The sequence below is a fragment of the Propithecus coquereli genome, unplaced genomic scaffold, assembly GCF_000956105.1.
Source record: "Propithecus coquereli isolate 6110/MARCELLA unplaced genomic scaffold, Pcoq_1.0 Scaffold47, whole genome shotgun sequence".
NCBI lineage: Eukaryota > Metazoa > Chordata > Mammalia > Primates > Indriidae > Propithecus > Propithecus coquereli.
Window position 1 is genome coordinate 7,337,545 of NW_012150507.1, and position 20,470 is coordinate 7,358,014.

At 37.2% G+C, this 20,470-nt stretch overlaps 1 protein-coding gene and 1 pseudogene across 1 annotated transcript in view; one reads left to right on the top strand and one right to left on the bottom strand.

Moving 5' to 3' along the window:
- LOC105819136 overlaps positions 1-4,274 on the bottom strand; it is a 4,430-nt pseudogene extending 156 nt beyond the window's left edge.
- Positions 1-11,942, top strand: part of MAP3K1 (mitogen-activated protein kinase kinase kinase 1, E3 ubiquitin protein ligase) — a 76,552-nt gene extending 64,610 nt beyond the window's left edge. The window contains exons 14-20 of the mRNA XM_012655318.1: positions 213-1,494; positions 1,873-2,025; positions 2,724-2,886; positions 5,243-5,374; positions 6,297-6,439; positions 7,149-7,280; positions 9,292-11,942. Coding sequence (XP_012510772.1) covers positions 213-1,494; positions 1,873-2,025; positions 2,724-2,886; positions 5,243-5,374; positions 6,297-6,439; positions 7,149-7,280; positions 9,292-9,441 — 2,155 coding nt within the window. The 3' untranslated portion in view covers positions 9,442-11,942. The remainder of the gene's footprint in view (positions 1-212; positions 1,495-1,872; positions 2,026-2,723; positions 2,887-5,242; positions 5,375-6,296; positions 6,440-7,148; positions 7,281-9,291) is intronic.
- Positions 11,943-20,470: the final 8,528 nt, after the last annotated feature.

The window sequence follows — 20,470 nt, forward strand, 5'->3', positions numbered from 1 at the left end:
AGTTGTCCAGCTAATTTCTTTCTGTTTTTTTAATAGAGACAGGGTCTCACTCTTACTCAGGCTGGTCTTGAACTCCTGACCTTAAGCGACCCTTCCGCCTCGGGCTCCCAGAGTGCTAGGATTACAGGCGTGAGCCACTACCCCATTTTTTAAATTTACTATATTTTTCAGCAATCTGAACTTTGTCTCATAGTTGTGTTTTTTTGTTTCAGGTATAAGAAGCTGCTGTCCCTCTTGACCTTTGCTTTGCAGTCCATAGATAATTCCCACTCAATGGTTGGTAAACTTTCCCGAAGGATCTATTTGAGTTCTGCACGAATGGTTACCACAGTACCCCATGTGTTTTCAAAACTGTTAGAAATGCTGAGCGTTTCCAGTTCCACTCACTTCACCAGGATGCGTCGCCGTTTGATGGCTATTGCGGATGAGGTGGAAATCGCCGAGGCCATCCAGCTGGGCATAGAAGACACTTTGGGTGGTCGACAGGACAGCTTTTTGCAGGCGTCTGTCCCTAACAGCTGTCCAGAAACCACAGAGAACGGTTCTCTTGAGCACACAGTCCATTTAGAGAAAACTGGAAAAGGATTATGTGCTACAAAATTGAGTGCCAGTTCAGAGGACATTTCTGACAGACTGGCCAGCATTTCAGTAGGACTTCCTAGTTTAGCAGCAACAACAGAGCAACCAAAGCCAATGGTTCAAACAAAAGGCAGGCCCCACAGTCAGTGTTTGAACTCCTCTCCCTTATCTCATCATTCCCAGTTAATATTCCCAGCCAAGTCAGCCTCTTGTACAGCGGCCCCACCTTTGCCAGCCAGCACTGTAACAGATGTGTCTAAACATAGACCTCAGGGATTCGTTCCCTGCAAAATACCTTCTGCATCTCCTCAAACACAGCGCAAGTTTTCTCTACAGTTCCAGAGAAACTGTCCTGAAAACAAAGACTCGGGTAAACTTTCTCCAATCTTTACTCAGTCAAGACCCCTGCCCTCCAGTAATATACACAGGCCAAAGCCATCTCGACCTACCCCAGGCAGTACAAGTAAACAGGGAGATGCCTCAAAAAACAGCATGACACTTGATCTGAACAGTACCAAATGTGATGACAGCTTTGGCAGTAGCAATAGTAGTAGTAATGCTATTATACCCAGTGACGAGACAGTGTTCACCCCGGTAGAGGAGAAATGCAGATTAGATGTCAATACGGAGCTCAACTCCAGTATTGAGGACCTTCTTGAAGCATCCATGCCTTCAAGTGATACAACGGTAACTTTTAAGTCAGAAGTTGCTGTCCTCTCTCCTGAAAAGGCTGAAAATGATGATACCTACAAAGATGATGTGAATCACAATCAGAAGTGTAAAGAAAAGATGGAAGCTGAAGAGGAAGAAGCTTTAGCAATTGCCATGGCAATGTCAGCGTCTCAGGATGCCCTCCCCGTAGTCCCTCAGCTGCAGGTTGAGAATGGAGAAGATATCATCATCATTCAACAGGATGTAAGTATAGATTTTTAAGAGGTTAGAGAGTTTCCTTGGATCATGCTGGAATGAATCTAATTCAGAAATGCTGCTTTTAACATGAGTTAATCATTACAAGCAAGTTTTTCACATAGAATCATTAATTATACCGCAATAATGTTTGTATCATTTAAACAACAATACTCCTTGCCTATTTCAAAGGCATTTCTGGTTGATTCTATAATGGTGATTACTTCTCCATTTGACATTGGACACCAACACCATCCACTCAGAGGTCAAGTTTATAGGTGGTTTAGGAAGCCAGACTGAACTAAAGTAATATTTTGCCAGGCTAATTTCACAAAATCTTACTCTTTTAACTGAATAATGAAAAGATTGCTTTCTTTTAATATGTAGACACCAGAGACTCTCCCAGGACATACCAAAGCAAAACAACCTTACAGAGAAGACACGGAATGGCTGAAAGGTCAGCAGATAGGCCTTGGAGCATTTTCTTCTTGTTATCAGGCTCAAGATGTGGGAACTGGAACATTAATGGCTGTTAAACAGGTAAATATCTAGTGAGCATATAAATGAAATGATTCAAATTGTAAAATGAAGCATGAGAAAGTAAAAAGAATAAAGGATATGTTCATGTGTATGTGCTTTAGTTTTTTAAGCTTTAAGAAACCTAAATTTCAAAATAGACATTGCCAAAGCACCGGTTAACATCATGAATTCTATTATTATTATTATTAAAAGTTGAAGCACAATTGTGAAATACAGTGTCAAGATGAGCCTCGTAAAAGTTTTTTTGGTTTTTTGTTTGTTTTGGGTTTTATAGTTACTAAAGGTGTAGTTTCATACTTTCAGCAGTGTATTGGCGCAGTGCCATCTCGGGGTTCCTGTGGTTTACTTTTTATAATTAACATGCTTATCAGGATATTCATTAGGAAAAATGATTTCATTTTTAGTCATGTTGATTCTTTTCCCATGATTGGGCTTTTCTCATTTGTACTCTAGCATCAGAGTTGGAATATTGGCTATATCCCAACTTTTTGTCATTTTTCTGATATTTCACTGCTGCTTAAGCGAGATTCTTGTCTAAAAGAGTCTGACTTGGTTTTTTTTTTTTTTAAGTATACACTGCATCCGTGAGCATAAATGCCATCTGCTATTCATGTGTAAGCTAATTTGGATTTGTCCATTTTGGATCAGATTTTTAGTGAAAACTTACAAACCTTTGTGAACATGTTTATTTGAAACAGGTGACATATGTCAGAAACACATCTTCTGAACAAGAAGAAGTGGTGGAAGCATTGAGAGAAGAGATAAGAATGATGAGCCATCTGAATCATCCGAACATCATTAGGATGTTGGGAGCCACGTGTGAGAAGAGCAATTATAATCTCTTCATTGAGTGGATGGCAGGTGTGTTCATGTTTTAAATTACAAATAACAGTACATGGATTTAACTTTCTGCTTTTAAATTTAGGAAAAACAGTTTAATGAACATTTATTTTTATTAAATAGTTTGGGTTTCTAAAAACAAATTGCCCCTAATATACTAGTATGAACCACAAATACTTTGTTTTTGTCTTTCATTTAATATAAGTAAAATATTCACTACCTCTACCTTTTAAATTTTTCCAGTGTGTTTTCATTTTTTGAATTTCAAAATGAGTACTTCTTTGCTATTTGCATTAGAGGAAAAAAATGGGTAATTAATGAGATTACTTGATTTAAACAACACAGAGAAGAGACCATGGAGGGAAAAGGGATCAGTCTGTATCCTATTTTTCAGTCTCATTCTCTTTCTTCCATTTCACCATTTCCCTGTTTTTGATATGTCTCTTTTTTAATGCTTTTACTAAATCTGCATAATCACCAGCTTTCAGTTTGGGATTTTTCACTAGTAGTTCTACAGCCTCTAGGGCCTCTTTTCTCTCTTGCCATTTTTTTCCTCAATTTTGTCATAAAAGTCTTTGGGAAATTTGGAAAGAATTTCTACTGCTTCCAAAAGCTCATAAACATCTGTCTGTGGCACCTCATCACCATCATCACCACCTCCCTCAGTGTCTCCACCAGTGGACTGCTGGTGCTCCAATTTAGCTTCTAGTTCTTGTTGGGAACAAAGAAACCTGCTAGGTTTAGGAGCACCTGTTGGCAGTCTGACCCATTCTTCTTCTAGTTCTTTCAACTGGACAGAATTTATATTTTGTAGCGGGGGTCTCAGAGCATCCCAAACCCATCTTTAAATCTCCACAGCAATTAGTTTGGCTTCATTTCGAATAGCTTTCTCTTGAGACTCAAAGAGCTTTGGCAACACTTTTGATGATTGGCTTAAGATGATTTTGGAACCAAATTCACTTAAGGCTTTCCTCAGTATCTCTACACAGGCTACTACGATCTTGGGATTATTGTCCAGGCCTTTCAGGAGCTCTTCTTGCACAGCCTCTCCTTTCTCAATCTCTAGGTACCTGAGACAAATCTCTACGCCTGGCTCCTTGGCTTTGGCATTAGGTTGGTTGAACACTTTACTTACAACACCTAACACAGCTTTGCCTGCGGTTTTTCCTGCTCCATGGGCGTTTTCAACACAAACAAGTGCAGCTTCTAATCCTTTGAACCACTGCATTGCAATCAGTGACAAATTTTCTGATCAATCCTAAAAATTTGGACCATTCTGGGCTCTTTTCATCCTTTATTTTCTGGAAGATCTTCTGGGTCTCTTCATACCCATTTAACCTTGCTTTCCACAGCTTATGTTCACATTTCTGATCGACCAGCAGTTTGAACCACTCACTGTTATCTCCCATTGTGCTTCTAGTTTTTTCTTAGAATTAAGAGTAATTCCTCTGCCAGGTCAGAACCGAAGGGCCTGCCTCCAGTGTGTTTGAATGATTGGGTAGCATTGTTTTATAAGAATGATTTTTTTTTTTATGCCTGGTATGTATAAGATCCGTATTTTTCCAGGAGGTCATCATTAATTGGACAGATTAGGAAGTGTTTTAACATAACAATAAAAAATAAAATCAACATATAACTTAAACCTCATACAAGTAAACCAGCACTGAAGTATAAAGTTGAATCTTGTTATCTGCTCAAACAGATACAGACTGAGTTTTATTTTGTACTGTACAATATATATAATAAAATAAATGACTTGAGATATGGTAAATAGATTTGTGTGTGTTTTAAGAGTGCATTTCTATTTACCAGTCAGTTCTTAAGTACATTATCTGTTGTTGGTCTTCATAAGGATGTACAGAGTAGATAGACTAACTTTTATAAACACTTTTAAATGAGGCTTATTGCATTTGTGACTTGTCCCAGGTCAGAGCTAGGAAATGGTAGGAAATGAAGCCAGCTCCGGATCTTCTGGCTGCTACTCCTGTTCTCTTTGCGTTCTGCTAAACAACACGTTAGCATTGTTAGTACTTAAGTCACTAATAAAGGCATTTTGTATATTTTGGTTAAGAAGACAGAAGTGAATTGTACAATTGAGAAATAGTTTCATCACGCTTTTAAAGCTTTCTGAAATCTTGGTCCTCCAGTAAACCAGTTCCATGAGGGATCTGTAAAAATGTCTTCTACTTAATAGAGTTTTAAGATGATAAAGGAATGTGTTTTTAAATCAGTTGTACTTCTGATACAGGTTATAAATTTAACATTTCAGATATAAATGTGAGTTCATGCAGTGCAAGCTTTAAGGAACCAAAGTGTAATAAACAATTTTAATTCTTAAGTTTGTGATAATTGTTTCTGTTTTGTATTTGTCTTATAGGGGGATCTGTGGCCCATTTGCTGAGTAAATATGGAGCCTTCAAAGAATCAGTAGTTATTAACTATACTGAACAATTACTTCGTGGCCTTTCATATCTCCATGAAAACCAGATCATTCACAGAGATGTCAAAGGTAGGGATTCTTTTAATTATTATCTAAGAAAATAATGTGATTTTAAAATTTGGACCTTTGTTAATAGTTCCTAACCTAAGTTTCTAAATATGGGATTATTTCTCCTGAGGAACTCAAATTACTAGAATATTAGTACTGAAAGGAGCCGCATAGGTCATTTAATCTGCCTTCCTTATTTTATAGAAAAGTATACTCAATACAAGAGAGGCTGTGACTTTTCCACAGTTGTACTGCTAGTTGATGGCAGAAAGTAGAGAATCCAAGTTTCCTGGTTCCCTGTCTTGGCCTCATGATATACTGACTCCCAGAAAGTTCTATTCCTGGTTTTATTTAGGATAATTGGGATATCATAAACTTCTTTTAAGAAAAATTCTTTCAAATCTCTTGCAGTTCAGTTTATTAAGAGCAATTATGATTTTCTGTCATGAATCTGTATAGATGGTATTTGACATAATGTATTGAAGTAATTTTATGACATTAGCTTTTTATTAACCTATATTTATTAAATTACAGCATATAGTTTGAAATGATCTGGATCAGTATGTTTCAACAAAACTTTGTCTTAAAATGTAAATTACACTAAAATTTGAATTTTGGAGAAAGATTTTGTTGGAAATCATATTAAAGATTTTCAGTACTTCTTTAAAGTTTCACTAAATCTCTGTCTTGACCTCCTTATGCCTTACTACTTTGTTTTTCAGACTTTCCCTCTGAGGCTTTAGATTTTATATATACTAGAGGGACCTGTGTGTATGTAGCAGGAATAAAGTTAAAGGAGAAGATAGAGTAGCTTTCTCTGAACTTCCGACATGTAGTCCACTTCTTTCTTTTGTCATTGTCCTATTTTATTAGTAATATTTTACTGGGTTTTTAATCTGTCCTTTCATTTTTAATATATAAGGTCATTTGCTGTGTTTGACAGGTGCCAATTTGCTAATTGACAGCACAGGTCAGAGACTAAGAATTGCAGATTTTGGAGCTGCCGCCAGGTTGGCGTCAAAAGGAACTGGTGCAGGAGAGTTTCAGGGCCAGTTATTGGGGACAATTGCGTTTATGGCACCTGAGGTGAGAAGCAGCTTTGAGTGTGATAAAAATCTTTCTGCATGACAGCATTATAGCAAATGATTTTGCAGTGGTATCCGGTATGTGCTTACCAGTTAGATGTCCACAAGCCCTAAACATAAGGTTTTAATAATCGCTTTCCTTTTAGACCCTAGTCCCAACCTTTCCATCTTCTGCACGAAATTCAAAAAGATAGGTTTTAATAGATTTGCTTAAAGGCTATTTCTAACAAAGAATTGTTGAGTAATTTATAGTAATTGTTTTGTAGTAAACCCAGTGCACATAATAGAAATTTTTAAAAAAATCATTACCTCTCTATTCCAAAGGGAGATGAACACATAGAGTCAGGTCTTTGCAGTAGTGGAAGAAGTTTAAGCATTGATTGCTCTTCTGACTCAGCTTCTTCCATTGTGCTTGTAACTCTTCAAGGTCATATGTAGTGATTATCTGTTGTCCTTTTGCCCCATAATTTAGTAAGAGCAAAATTCTGTGATATGACTCTTCCTCAGAATCTCACAATTCTCCAAACTATTTTTGTGCTACACAAAAAATTAAGCTTGTTAATGAAATAAGTCAGATATCAGTGAGTCTGTGTAATTGCTGTTTGTACCACTATTTTGCCCTGAAGTAAAAAACTAGAACCTATAACTACAAAATGAATTTCTCTTTTTTAATTGAGTCATATTTCCAACTTAACTCTGATTTATTTTAGGTACTAAGAGGTCAACAGTATGGTAGGAGCTGTGACGTGTGGAGTGTTGGCTGTGCCATTATAGAAATGGCTTGTGCAAAACCACCTTGGAATGCAGAAAAACACTCCAATCATCTTGCTTTGATATTTAAGGTATTGTGAGCTAAAAATTAACTTCTTTATATAAAAAAAAAAATTACTTCTTTATGCTAAAATAGGCGGGAGGCAAACTCTCATGGGTTCTCCCTAACTGTCAACCATTATTTGAGGTAGTTATGTTCTATAAAGTCGCTGCAAACACTGAATCGGCAAATACCAAAGCATTGTCTCTAGGAGAACTATGTACATATATATACCCGTCACTTTAAAAATGTGAAGTTCTTCATGCATTTTACATGATTCAAAAAGTTTTTATATCTGATTTGCTATTTTCTGTATTAAAATAATTCACACCCAAGTCAATTGCCAAATTCAGTTCTACCTTCTTACAACTCTTAGATCCATTCTCTCCATTTCTACCATAGAGTAGTGTAATGGTTGAGATTTTTAGCTTTTGTAGACATGTGATAGTTAAAAGCATGGGCTTTGGAGTCATACAGACCTGGTTTCAAGCCCTGGCTCTACCCCTTACTGGCCATGTGATCGTAAGAAAATTACTTTTTGTATCTACTCTCCATTTTCTTATTTGTAAAATAGGTACAATAATAGCACCTACATTATGGGATGATTACGAAGATAAAATTACCTCTGGGCCTCAGGCAAGCACTTAGCCCACACAGTCACTCCCACCTGCCCTGAGTTCCTCCAGTCCTCCCTAAACCATGTAGGTTCCTCAGTCACCTCTAACAGTACCTGGTTTGTATTACTGCCCTTTTCCTGTATTCTTCCATCCTTCCCATGTCCCTTCTCCACCTGGTTCTGGTTCTCATTAAGGTTCACGTCCAGTGCTCCTCCTTCTCAAGTGTTCCTTCACGTTCCCCTGTTCCTTCTCCAGACTTCATAGCACTTTAGTATGTCCCTGTGTCTGATACTTTCTTTGTTGGTCTCATAGTTGTTTATGTTCCTATCTTACCTCGTTTTTTCAAACTAAGTCTCCTTGAAGGCCATTCATGTCTGATTCATTTTTATTCCTTCCAGAGTCTTATACAGAAGTCACTCAATAAATATCCATGGCCAGGATCAATTTGAAAGTTTGATGTTATTTTCAGAGTTTTGGTGAAACCCTAGAAATAAATGAAAGACTTTCAAATTGGCACAGTCCATATTTGGGGGAAGGTTTTCTTGTGATTAGGAGTGAGTAGGTGGATTTAAATTATTTGGACTTAAAACCTGTTTATCAAAAAGTTCTCGAAGCTGGCTGTGGTGGCTCACACCTGTAGTCCTAGCACTCTGGGAAGCCAAGGTGGGAGAATTGCTTGAGGTCGGGAGTTTGAGACCAGCCTGAGCAAGAGCGAGACCCCATCTCTACCAGGAATAGAAAAAATTAGCCGGACGTGGTGGCACATGCCTGTAGTCCCAGCTACTTGGGAGGCTGAGGCAGGAGGATCGCTTGAGCCCAGGAGTTTGAGGTTGCAGTGAGCTATGATGACACCACTGCACTCTAGCATGGGTGACAGAGTAAGACTGTCTCAAAAAGAAAAAAAAGGTTCCTCATAGTGTATTTGATGCTAAGAATTAGAATTTGTCCAACACTGAAGAAAAAAAGTAATGCTGTAGTTGTGTTTTCTATGTACTAAATTGGCCAGTTTTATTCTTTCTCACTCTAAATAGCTCTCTGTGCTGAAAACATACAAAATATGCCAAAAAGGACAAACCATCTCAGAGACTGAATACACGGAAAGCAGAATTCATTTGAGTCAATGCTTTCCTTAACTTGATCTTAGCCTTGTTCATTTAGACAATAAGAAAAACTGTAGATCCATCTAAATAGGATCGATTTGCTCAAATTGTAAAATCCTAAAATTTGGAGGATTCTTAGAGGAAACCTCCCGTCCATCCAGTGGGTGAGTTTTCCATAGACTTCTTGATAGCAGAAAGTCCTCCCGCTTGCGCTCCAGTCTGTGTTCAGGATGCACCATAAGGTTATTAAGTAGATGCACATGTGCTTCTGTATCAGACGTTCCAATTGTGGAAAGCACCAATGCTCTGGCTCTTTCTCCTACAGATTGCTAGTGCAACTACTGCTCCATCAATCCCTTCACATCTGTCTCCCGGTCTACGAGATGTGGCTCTGCGTTGTTTAGAACTTCAACCTCAGGACAGACCTCCGTCAAGAGAGCTACTGAAGCATCCAGTCTTCCGTACCACATGGTAGCCAAGTATACAAATAAACTGCAGTAGAGACAGGATGCTCAACAAGAGAAAAAAAACTTTTGTGGGGAACCACGCCAATAATCTACTGGCCTTCATGCCACTGAACAGCTATGAACGAGGCCAGTGGGGAACCCTTACCTAAGTATGTGATTGACAAATCATGATCTGTACCTAAGCTCAGTATGCAAAAGTCCACAATTTGTGCAGGAACTGTAAACCGTGCCTTTCCAAGAACTGGCCCTAGGTGAACAGCAAAATAGTGAAGTTTGCATGACTAAATAGCAAAAACATAATTTTATTTTTTTTGGAGCACTTTTTCAGCAATATTAGCAGCTGAGGGGCTCAGGATCTATTTTAATATTTCAATTATTCTTCCATTTCATATAGTGATCACAAGCAGGGGGTTCTGCAATTCCGTTCAGTTTTTTTGTCACTGGCTATAAAATCAGTATCTGCCTCTTTTAGGTCAGAGTATGCTATGAGTAGCAGTAAATACATATATTTTTAAAAGTTGATAACTTCTTTATGACCCACAGTTGACCTTTATTTTTTTTAACTGCCTGGGCAATTGTGGTTCATTGTGCATTTTACTGTTGGCCCATTCATTTCGTTTTTGGAAGTTACGGTTCTGTATTTTCATTTCACCTTCATTTTTGTTTAATATTCAGGGAGAGGTGATCTTTTCAAACCAGAAAAAAAAAATAGAACTAGGTGTGAACTAGAGTTTATTAAGTATCTTGCTATTGCAAGAGTTTTTTAAATACAGATTTAACTTTGTTTTTTAAATTGGAATATAATAAAGTACTACCTACATTTGAGTCATTCACTGCTCTTATTGTGCAGGTTAAATATAAATTAACTGAAAATCAACTGTTCTCTGTGATGCAGCTCACAACCAAGATCAAGATTACCTTGAAATTTATTTGAATTTTTTTAATGTTTTGGTTTCTTTTGTCAACTGTAGGAAACTTCACATCAGTTAGGTCTTACGCTGTATGTAACGATCCGTCATTCACCATCACCACTGATGATAACATGGAACTGCTATTTTCCTTCTCCCATGCACCATCTCTTCACAGTAGGCCTGGCTGATAGATAATTAAAGAAAAATTAACTTAATTTAGCTTAATTATTCAACTACCAATTAATAATGTTTTTAAACAATAAATTTGATTCAAACTTGGAAACTGTGTTCAGAAAAAAAAGTGATTGAATATCATTTATTCACTAATTCCTTGGATTTTGCACAATTATCTAATGGTTTTAGTCTAGGGTTGAATTCAGATGCATGGAATCCTGAAGGAAAATGGTAGCTCTTTTATCCTTTTTTTGTGAGTCTTTTAAATCAAGTACTGATTAACTATTAAATGCAACTTTGAGATTTTATAATAGTTTTAACTCTTCAGAAGCCAGTGTGAAATAGAATTGGTTATTCTCAAAGACTCAGGATAAACTAAATAAGCTATATAGAGGTACATTTAAAATGTACAACACAAATTGGAAGTAAAATAACTTACAAGATAAGTTTACAGGGATATATTGCTTATAATTTTTAAAAGGCAGTTTGTTTTTTATGTGTATGTTTCTTAGTGAAATTTTACATTCCTTTGTTTTGGAAGATTGGCGATATTTGAAGAGTTAAAAATAGCACAGAAATGTGAAGTTTGGTAGCTCTAAATGTGTCCTACTTGACTTTCTGTTTTTTTTTCTTTCTTTTTTTTTTTTTTTTTTTTTTTTGACTACTTAGAATTTTCACAATTCTAATAAGATTGTTTCCAAGTCTCTCATGTGCAAGCTTTAAAGGATGCACTCTTGCCATTTTATGTACTGGAAGATCATCGGTCAGATTAATACTGTGTCTGACAGAAATGTAAACTGTATAAACTGAGGAACCTCAGCTAATCAGTATTACTTTGTAGATCACCATGCCCACCACCACATTTCAAACTCAAACTCTCTATAGATGTCAAAATCCATTGTGTTTGAGTTTGTTTGCATTTCCCTCAGCTTGCTGGTAATTGTGGTGTTTTGTTTTTTGTTTTGTTTTCAATGCAAATGTGATGTAATATTCTTATTTTCTTTGGATCAAAGCTGGACTGAAAATTGTATTGTGTAATTATTTTTGTGTTCTTAATGTTATTTGGTACTCAAGTTGTAAATAACGTCTACTGCTGTTTATTCCAGTTTCTACTACCTCAGGTGTCCTATAGATTTTTCTTCTACCAAAGTTCACTTTCACAATGAAATTATATTTGCTGTGTGACTATGATTCCTAAGACTTCCAGGGCTTAAGGGCTAACTTCTATTAGCACCTTACTGTGTAAGCAAATGTTACAAAAAAAATCTCTGGGTTAAGAAAATTTGGCTTAAATGTATCCTTTGTTATTTTAAATATATCGAGATATTTTAATTAAAATTTTTACCCCATTGAACCGATTTTATAGTATTTGTACCTATTTTGGTGTTTTTGTCTTTATAGTAAATAAAAGTTTTTGAACAAAAGTTGTTACTTTTATTTATTCTGAAATAATTTTATACTTGTATAAAAGTTAGCAAGAATACGGCAAAGAACTGCTGTATACCCTTCACCCAAAGACCCCAGTCAAGTATTGTCAGCTTCCCAGTTTTGTCCTTTATAGCAAGAGGATCCAGACTAAGATCACACGTTGCTCTTAGTTGTCACGTTTCTTCAGTTTCATTAAAAGCCAGAAGCATTCCATGGTTCTTCCTTGTCCTTCATGGCCTTAATTTTTTTCAAGATTTAGATTGTTTTATAAAATACCCTCAATTTGAGTTTGTTTGATGCTTCTTCATGATTAGATTCAGAATATGCATTTTTGGCAGGAAAATCACAGAGGGCTGTGCGCTCTCAGTGCATCAATCATATCAGGAAGCATAGAGGTCAGTTTGTCCCATCATTAACATCAGTGATATTAACTGTGATTGACACTTTAAAGTTACTCTTTCCCTTTATAATTAATATCCACCTTTATAGTAAGTATTCGGTGGGGGGTGATACTTTGAGACTACATGAATATCCTGTTTCTCATCCAATATTAGCTCTCTGCTCTTAGCCTTCTTGCCTGAATTATTTCTCTGATGGTTGCCAAATAGCGATCTTCCAGTTCCTTCATTTCTTTTATTAATATATTGTATTAGTTGGCATTTTGATACAAGAAAGAGCTTTCTCTTCTCCCATTTACTTTATCATGTGTCATATATTTGCTCACATTGGCCAGTGGGAACTTCTGAGAGCTAGCTTCTTTGTCCTTGGCAAGCTACCATTCTTAAACACTTCCATACTTTCAGCTCCATCTTGTGCCCTGTCTGCTGTGGCCCTGGGGATCAGCCATTTTCCCAAAGAGCCTGAATTCCTTTGATGGAGAATGGCACTTAAAAACCAAGACCTGGGTGCTAGATACGCTCATTGCTACTGGGTGTCACTGCTCCCAGGCCAGGCCCTCTTGGTAGAGCTAGAGTGTATGTATGAGTGTACACAGTTTTGACATATGCAAAATACTCATATCCAGATGCATATACACATAAAAACCATGAGTTCAGACCAATCTTCCAGCTCCGATCTGACACCAACAGAGTTCAATCAAACTTTCCAAATCTGTAACTGCCTTCTCGGGCTGTGAGAACCCTGGCTCCAATTATTCTCCATACATTGACTGACTTGCTTGATTCCTCCTCAGTTCCCTCCCCCTTGTAACCAATCCCTGGATCCCCACCCAATTCAGCTGCCTTTCTTTTGTGGGCCCCAACCCCTGCCGGACTGCCCTCACTACAGCTAAGAGCCTTTTAAAAAAATAGACTTTTTTTCTGGCTTGAGCGATGCAAAGGCAATATATGTAAGCAAAATGTTTGCACCTCTATAATATTCTGAAATTTAAAAAAAATAAATTGAAAAAAATAAACAAGGCAATGCTTTGCTTATGCTTTAATATATGCATTAATTTGCTGAATTTATCTTGTGTAGTACGAAGCATCTTTTTTGGTGCCTGTTTAAATAAGTCACCATTTAGAAAAAACAGGTGCATTGGTGGATAAATAAATAAAATTATAAAGTATTCTCATAAATTGGTTTCCAAATAGTAAATACTTAAATGAGGTTCATTATTCATTTATCGAATAAGTACTTACAAAGTGCTAAAAAAAAAAAAAGGCTTTATTTTTTAGATTAAGTGGAAGGCACAGAGACTTTCTGTATATCCCCTGCCCTCACATACTGACAGCCTCCCCCACTATCAATATTTAAGGACTTTTTGACAAAAAGGGAAGTTTTTTTTAAAAAATTAGTTTTTAAAAATCTTTTTAGCTTTCTTATGATTCGTATGATTAACAATCCATCATGTATATCGTATGACATGTTATATATTTTCATATAAATACTGCTATTCCCACATGGCATAGATTAAACTTAATTGAGTCTGTTCACATAGCTCTCTTTATATCATGTGGTATAAGAAAGCATAAAAACAGTCTTCTAAGGTTGCACTGTTGGGAAGAGAAAGATTTATTCACCAGCTACTATTAATATTTGTCAGGCATGCTTTGGAGCACAGTGATTATACTCCATTTTACATATGAGGGAAATGGGGCAATTTCCATCATTCTGCAATTCAAACTGCACCAAGGAACACACTTGGTCTAGCCCACAGGTTTAATCTCCAGTTGTGCCTTGTGGTTATGTGTTGCTGTTTCCCAGTTTTTATCCTTCATATTTCTGCTCTGTAATCATTTCTCACATGCTCAAACTTACTGAGAAGCTTGATCCAACCCTGCAAGATAGTTAATGTCACTGGGTTCAGAGCCATTTTCTAGCTCTCAGTTTGTTTTCAAGTGTCTGTATAATTTGATGTAAAATGTGCATCTTTTAAATAAGTTTTGGATAGTTTTGTGAAAGGGTACACTTCTGTCACTTCAGAAAAATATTAACTATGAGAAAAGCTTTTTGCTTCAAATTAAGAATCATTTCTATTGCTCCTCGATTCTGTTTAAATGATATTAATAATTTTATTATTCTACCCAATCTGCAGGTTGGGTAGAATCCAGAAAAAATGTTGAGGTATTGTGCTCTTATGGAAATGCCATTTATCATATTTAGGAACTGATGTAATTCATTTGTTACAAAACAAAATGTATGAAATACAGTCATTGGAGAAAACCATGACTAATGGAAACTTATACAAATGGCCATCTTTGTATGTGATGACATTTTTAAGTTTGTCAATTTTAAGTTATGCTGTAAGCATAAATCTCAGGTTGAGTTGGCATAAGGGAGGAAAAGATGAGCCTTTTAAAGTAAGTGATGATGATAGACCCAGTGACTACAGAACCTGAGATATAACCTGGGTTATGTGTGGTTCTGCCAATTACTGGCCACGTAACCCCCGTTTTGACTTTCTGAACCTCCATTTTTGCATCTTTAAAAAGAAAGCAACAATGTTGTTATAAGAGAACCTTGTAAATGGCCTAGAACAGTACCTGGCACAAAGTGGATGCACAATATGTGTGTGTGTGTGAGAATGAATGACCCAAAGATTCCAGACTGAAACACCTGTGGGACTAGAAGTGTCCCTAGCAAGACTTTGGGCAGACCTGACAGTTCATGTCAAGTTCATGTCCAAGGGTGGGCCATGGTTACCATATCAGAATGAAAGCCCAGTATTGCCAAAGCCTCTAAATTTCCAAGAGAAGCTGGAAATTTGGATTTTAGGTGCAATTTCCTGATGTTTAAACACTGGAAACTAATTTAAATTTTTTATTAAGAACTGTAAGCTAGACAAAACTCATTTTTGGGCTGGCCACTTTTTGACCTCTGACCTGGGTCTAGGCTTATAAAACAAAAGAAGGAAAGTAGAAAATTGGAGGGGAATTTCAGCTTTGGGAAATTGGATCTAAGACTTTTGTCTTCTAAGATACGAGATGAACAAAACTGGAGATGCTGGTTGTACATGCTAGAGAGCTAACCTCTGAAGAGAAAACTATTGTCTAATTAGAAGCACTGATGTGAAATGCTTACCACTAAAGCCCAATTACCATATAACAAAATATGCATACGTAGCATTCCAACACACCAAATTTGGGGCACTTTGAACATCAAATGAAATAATAATGCTAACACACTGATATAAAAAGATCCATGAGTCCACCGTGATTGCTAGAGGGCAGGAGTGGGAAAAGGAAAGCTGTTCTTTACAGAAGAATACCAGCTAAGAAACTACTGAATAAATATACACAGGGTGATAGAATTAGAAATGCATCATTTTGCGAACCTCAATGTAACAATTGACTCAGGCAAGCATCCTCACTGATGTTGAAATCATATAGTAATATGTTGTTGGAAGACAGGATATTCACATAGCCATAGAGTCTCACTTCACAGATTACTATTAAGTGCAAAGGGAAACTGGTATCTTCCAATGGAGGTCTGTTAGTTGCCACTTTTTAAAAGTGGCCCCATTTAGCATTAGCAATAGTGGGACAGCCTGAAATTATGTGACTCCTGATGTAGTAAGAAGTACACATTATGTGTGTGTCTGTGTCTGTGTATGTGCACCAAAACTGTGTGAGTTGAGTTGAATTATGAGGAAACAATCGAAAAAATATTGAACATAGAACATTACACAAAACAACAAACCTGATCTCTTCATGAAAGTTTTATGTCATGAAAAAACAAATAAAAGCAGCAGGTAGATTAAATTAGACTAGATTAAAATAGACTAAATGTAGTCTGTGAGCTTTGATCCATATTTTTAAAACAAATTATTAAATAACAAACAGCTATAAAAACAATTTTTTTGGTACAATTAGAGAAATTTAAATATGGGCTGTATAGTCAATGATATTGAATCAATGTTTATTTTAAAAGGTATGATCATGGTATTGGGATTATGTAGGAAAATGTCATTATTGGGAAGCTAATGTAAAATTTACATTCAGACAAAAAAATTCATATACACATGCATATGTGTATGTGAGAGAAAAAGGGGGAGGAGTTGTAAAATGTTAGCAATTGGTGTAGGTTAGAAATTTTTAAAATAAAAAGTTGGAAAAATATTTCTAAGTTTGCATATTTTATGGTTTATTTTTGTATTTTACCTTGATTTCATTTTTTTCTTTTTTTGTAGCCGAGTTCCTATTTTTCAGTGACAATTCAGCCCACACTAATTGAACACCGTGGAAGAATTATTTAGACAATTATGCAATATCCAGAAGAGGGCAGCACAGTAAAATTTTTCTTTAATTTAAGATTGTTCTTAACAGACTTTGCCAGCTATCTGCAAATCAAATGTTACCCCATACCTTTCTCAGGAATAGAGCAGAAATCTCAGCATTACTCTTAGAAAACTGAAAAGACTCACGGCAATCACTAAGAAATTCATTTTTCCAGTCTAAAAGCTAGATTCGATGATTATTATGTAATAGGACAGTCCTATTCCCCCCACCCCTTTCCAATAGTCTACAGCAAAAGAGAGACTATATCAAGATACTTGATGCCAGCTTTCCTGATCTCCTGTTCTCAGGACCACCCTGCTCTCAGCTGGCCGGCCATCCATCCATCCATCCATATCCATCCATGCATCCTGCCAACCAGCTTCTCTGAGCTTCCCAAACTCTATTTTCAGCTAGCATTCCACTTAAGAACTTTCAACGACTATCTACTGTATACTACCTCAAAAGTCAAGGTTTTCCAATGGTCTGACCTTATTCTGCCTAAAACTTTATTTTTTATTCCTAACACAAAATTTCTGTTCTGCTCCTATCATTATTATATTCTTGCTCTCTGAACCCATTGTGCTCTATCCCACCTCTACACCTTTGCTCACGCCAGTGGTTCTCAAACTTTTTGGTATCAGAGCAGTTGAGGACTGCTGCCACAGAATCCTTCCAGCTGACATTCAAGGCTGCCACAGTCAGCTGTGTACTACATAACTATAAGGGACATCTTGCACACCAGAGTCCTAATACATTTGTATATGTTACAATTTTTTTTTTTTTTTGCAGTAGATGGCAGTAAAGTGGCTGGAGGAAGAGGTGGCTTTTGCTAATTCACGCAAAAACTGGCAGAGACCATTTTTTCTCCTTTTTATGCAATATTTTAGGTCCTGTAGCACAAAAAAACTTAAAAATACTTTGTTCTAATTTCATCAATATGCAACATACTACTGTAATCCATAGAATTGGTATTTTCAATATTTCCTGAAATGCCTTGTCGCATACTTTCCTTCTCAAAATTTTGAATCACAATATATGGTTCTAACACTCAGCTTCCCAAACATTTTTGTCTTCGGATCCCATTATACTTTTTTAAATGATCAAAAGTCCCCAAAGAGCTTTTGTTTATGTTGCTTATAGCTATTGATATTTACTGTATCAATATTAAAACTGATCAATGTTTACATATTTATTAATTCATTAGAAATAATAAAAAACTGATTACATGTTAAATTGGATAGCGTATCTGTATGAAATATAGCTATGTCTCCCCCTTAAAAAAGTGAGGAGAGTGTTATTTTTTACATTTTTGCAAATCTATCTAATTTCTGGCTTAATAAAAGACCGCTGGATTCTGACATCTGCTTCTGTGTTCCATCTGTGGTCTTATCACACAGCATGTAATCTCTGAAAAACTCCACACTATACCCTTGTGAAAGAAAGGGGGTAAAGACAAATAACGTCTTTATATTATTAAGAAAATAATTTTGACCTTGTAGACCCCAGAAAAGATCCTAGGGACTCCCAGGGTCCCCCGGCCACATTTTGAGAAGTGCTGGCTTCTTACTGTGCCTGTCCTTCCACTTACTTCCACTTCCTTCTCTTTGAAGCACTCCCCATCTCCAGGAACTCACACTAAAACCCACGGTAATTAATATTTAGTTTTTATGAATTACATGTTGTCCCAGCTAGACTGTAATCTTCTGAAGCTATACCTAGGCATATGGTGCTCAGCGAATAAATATTTGCCAGTTACGTTACCCATATTAGATGACATAGCTATTGAAATAGCCCACAGAATATCCACGGTCTCTAAATATTCTCTCTCTTCCAGCAAAGAATTGTGAAATCAAAGTTCTGCCTCCTTTCTCTGTCCGCTGGACTCCTAACGCACACACACACACACACACACACACACATATACACACAATTTCTTTCTCTGTGTTGGATCATTCCTGTCAGTATAGAAATATGCCGTAGCATCTTTTAGCTAAATTCCTCTCTGCCTTTGACTCCATTTCTCTGTCTCCCTTTCAGAAAAATTTGTTGAAAGAAATGTGTACGCTTATTTCCCCTTCCTCACCTCACATTTTCTCCTCAACACACTCAGACACACTCACACCCATCACCAAAGCTGCTTTTGACCGAGTCATCACAGGCTGGTGGGTCTGCATTTGGTGAGATCCGTGGTCACTGTCAATCTATGTTCTTTGCCGTCTCCTTTTTCTTCCCAGGTGATCTCATCCACTCCTCTGGCTGAAGACTCTGATTCTATCCCGAGCTATGGCTTCAGAGCTCCAGATGTAAACATTCGACCAGTCAATTGACATTTCTCACAGGCATTTCAAAACTTCACCCTCCCACATCCAACCCATCAGCAAATCCTGTCAGTCCCTCCTCCAAAATATAATCCTGATCCATCCACCCTCTTCATCTCCACATTACCACCCTAGTCTAAGCTCCCGCCGGCTCTGCCTGAACTACTGTATTAGCTTCCTGTTTAACCTCCTGGTGTGGTGATTGCCCACCTGTTCTCCACATAATACTCAAAGTGTTCTTACAAAGTGTTCTTATCACCCCTCTGCTCAATCCCTCTAATGGCTTCCCATCACACTAAGAATTCCAACTCCCTGGGATTTGGCGCCTCCCTTTCTCCCTGACTTCATCTTTCCCTAACTTAGCATGTTCCAGCCACACTGACCTTTTTTCCCTTGCTTGAGCATGTCAAGCTCCTCCCCACCTCAGTGCCTTTGCACTTCCTATTTAGAGATTCTCCCTGTGGATCTTCCGAAGTTTGGTGCCTTCTTGTCATTTTGGTCTCAGTCATTCATGCCATCATCCTATCCAAAGTTGCTACCCCTTTTCCTGCTCCAGGTGACCCATATAAAGACACCGGGGTCCCAGCAGGAAGCAGATGAACACACACAAATTAGGATAATTTGAGAAGAATGGTATAAAGGCATGGACAGGGTAAAGGGAAACCACAAGAAAATGGCACAAAACCATGGAGCTAGAGCTAATGGAGTGCTGTTGCCATCCCTAAGCCTAAAAGAAACGCAGGAAGAGCCAGAAGGCTATATGAAAAGAACCTGTGGTCAGGATACAGCCAGTACACAGAGACCCACACCTCTCTCTCCTCCCTCCCTGCAGTATCCTGCCAACAGGCCCCATTGATCAAAGCAGGAGGACAAGGGACTCTGATGATGTGCAAATCGGTCACTCCCCCAGGTGTGGACAGTGGCTCTGGAGGGGCTCCGTAAGATATCCAGCCCACTCTCTTCTCAGTGCCCTGCCTCATTTTCTTCAGGGCATTAATCGCTGTCTGACATTATTTATGTGTTTACTTAGTATCTAAGTATTTATCTTACTTAGAGCCCGGGACATAGTAGAAGCTCAATAAATTATTGAAAGATTGAGTTATGTCTTATTTTGAACTCTAGAAGTTACAATCCATCCAGGGACACATGCCCTATTTGTGGATTTTTAGGACATTGACGTTAAAGATTATTTTTCCTACATGATATTTTTTTGATTTATAGCATAAATGGTCTTTAAATGGAAAAATACAGCACACACATTCTTAGCCTCAATTGTGTAAAACAGTTGGGGAAACTGGAAACAACAGTAGAAAAAAGGAGTCAGAAGAAGAGGGTAGTTTTGGACAGCAGCACATCTCCATGCCTACCAATGCTAACCTTTTGCTTGCTAATTATATGGTACATTACAAAATTGTCTGCCAATCTGTTGTGCCTCATTCATTTGTATTTAAAATTTTATGTAAATCATTAAAGACATAGATGATCTAA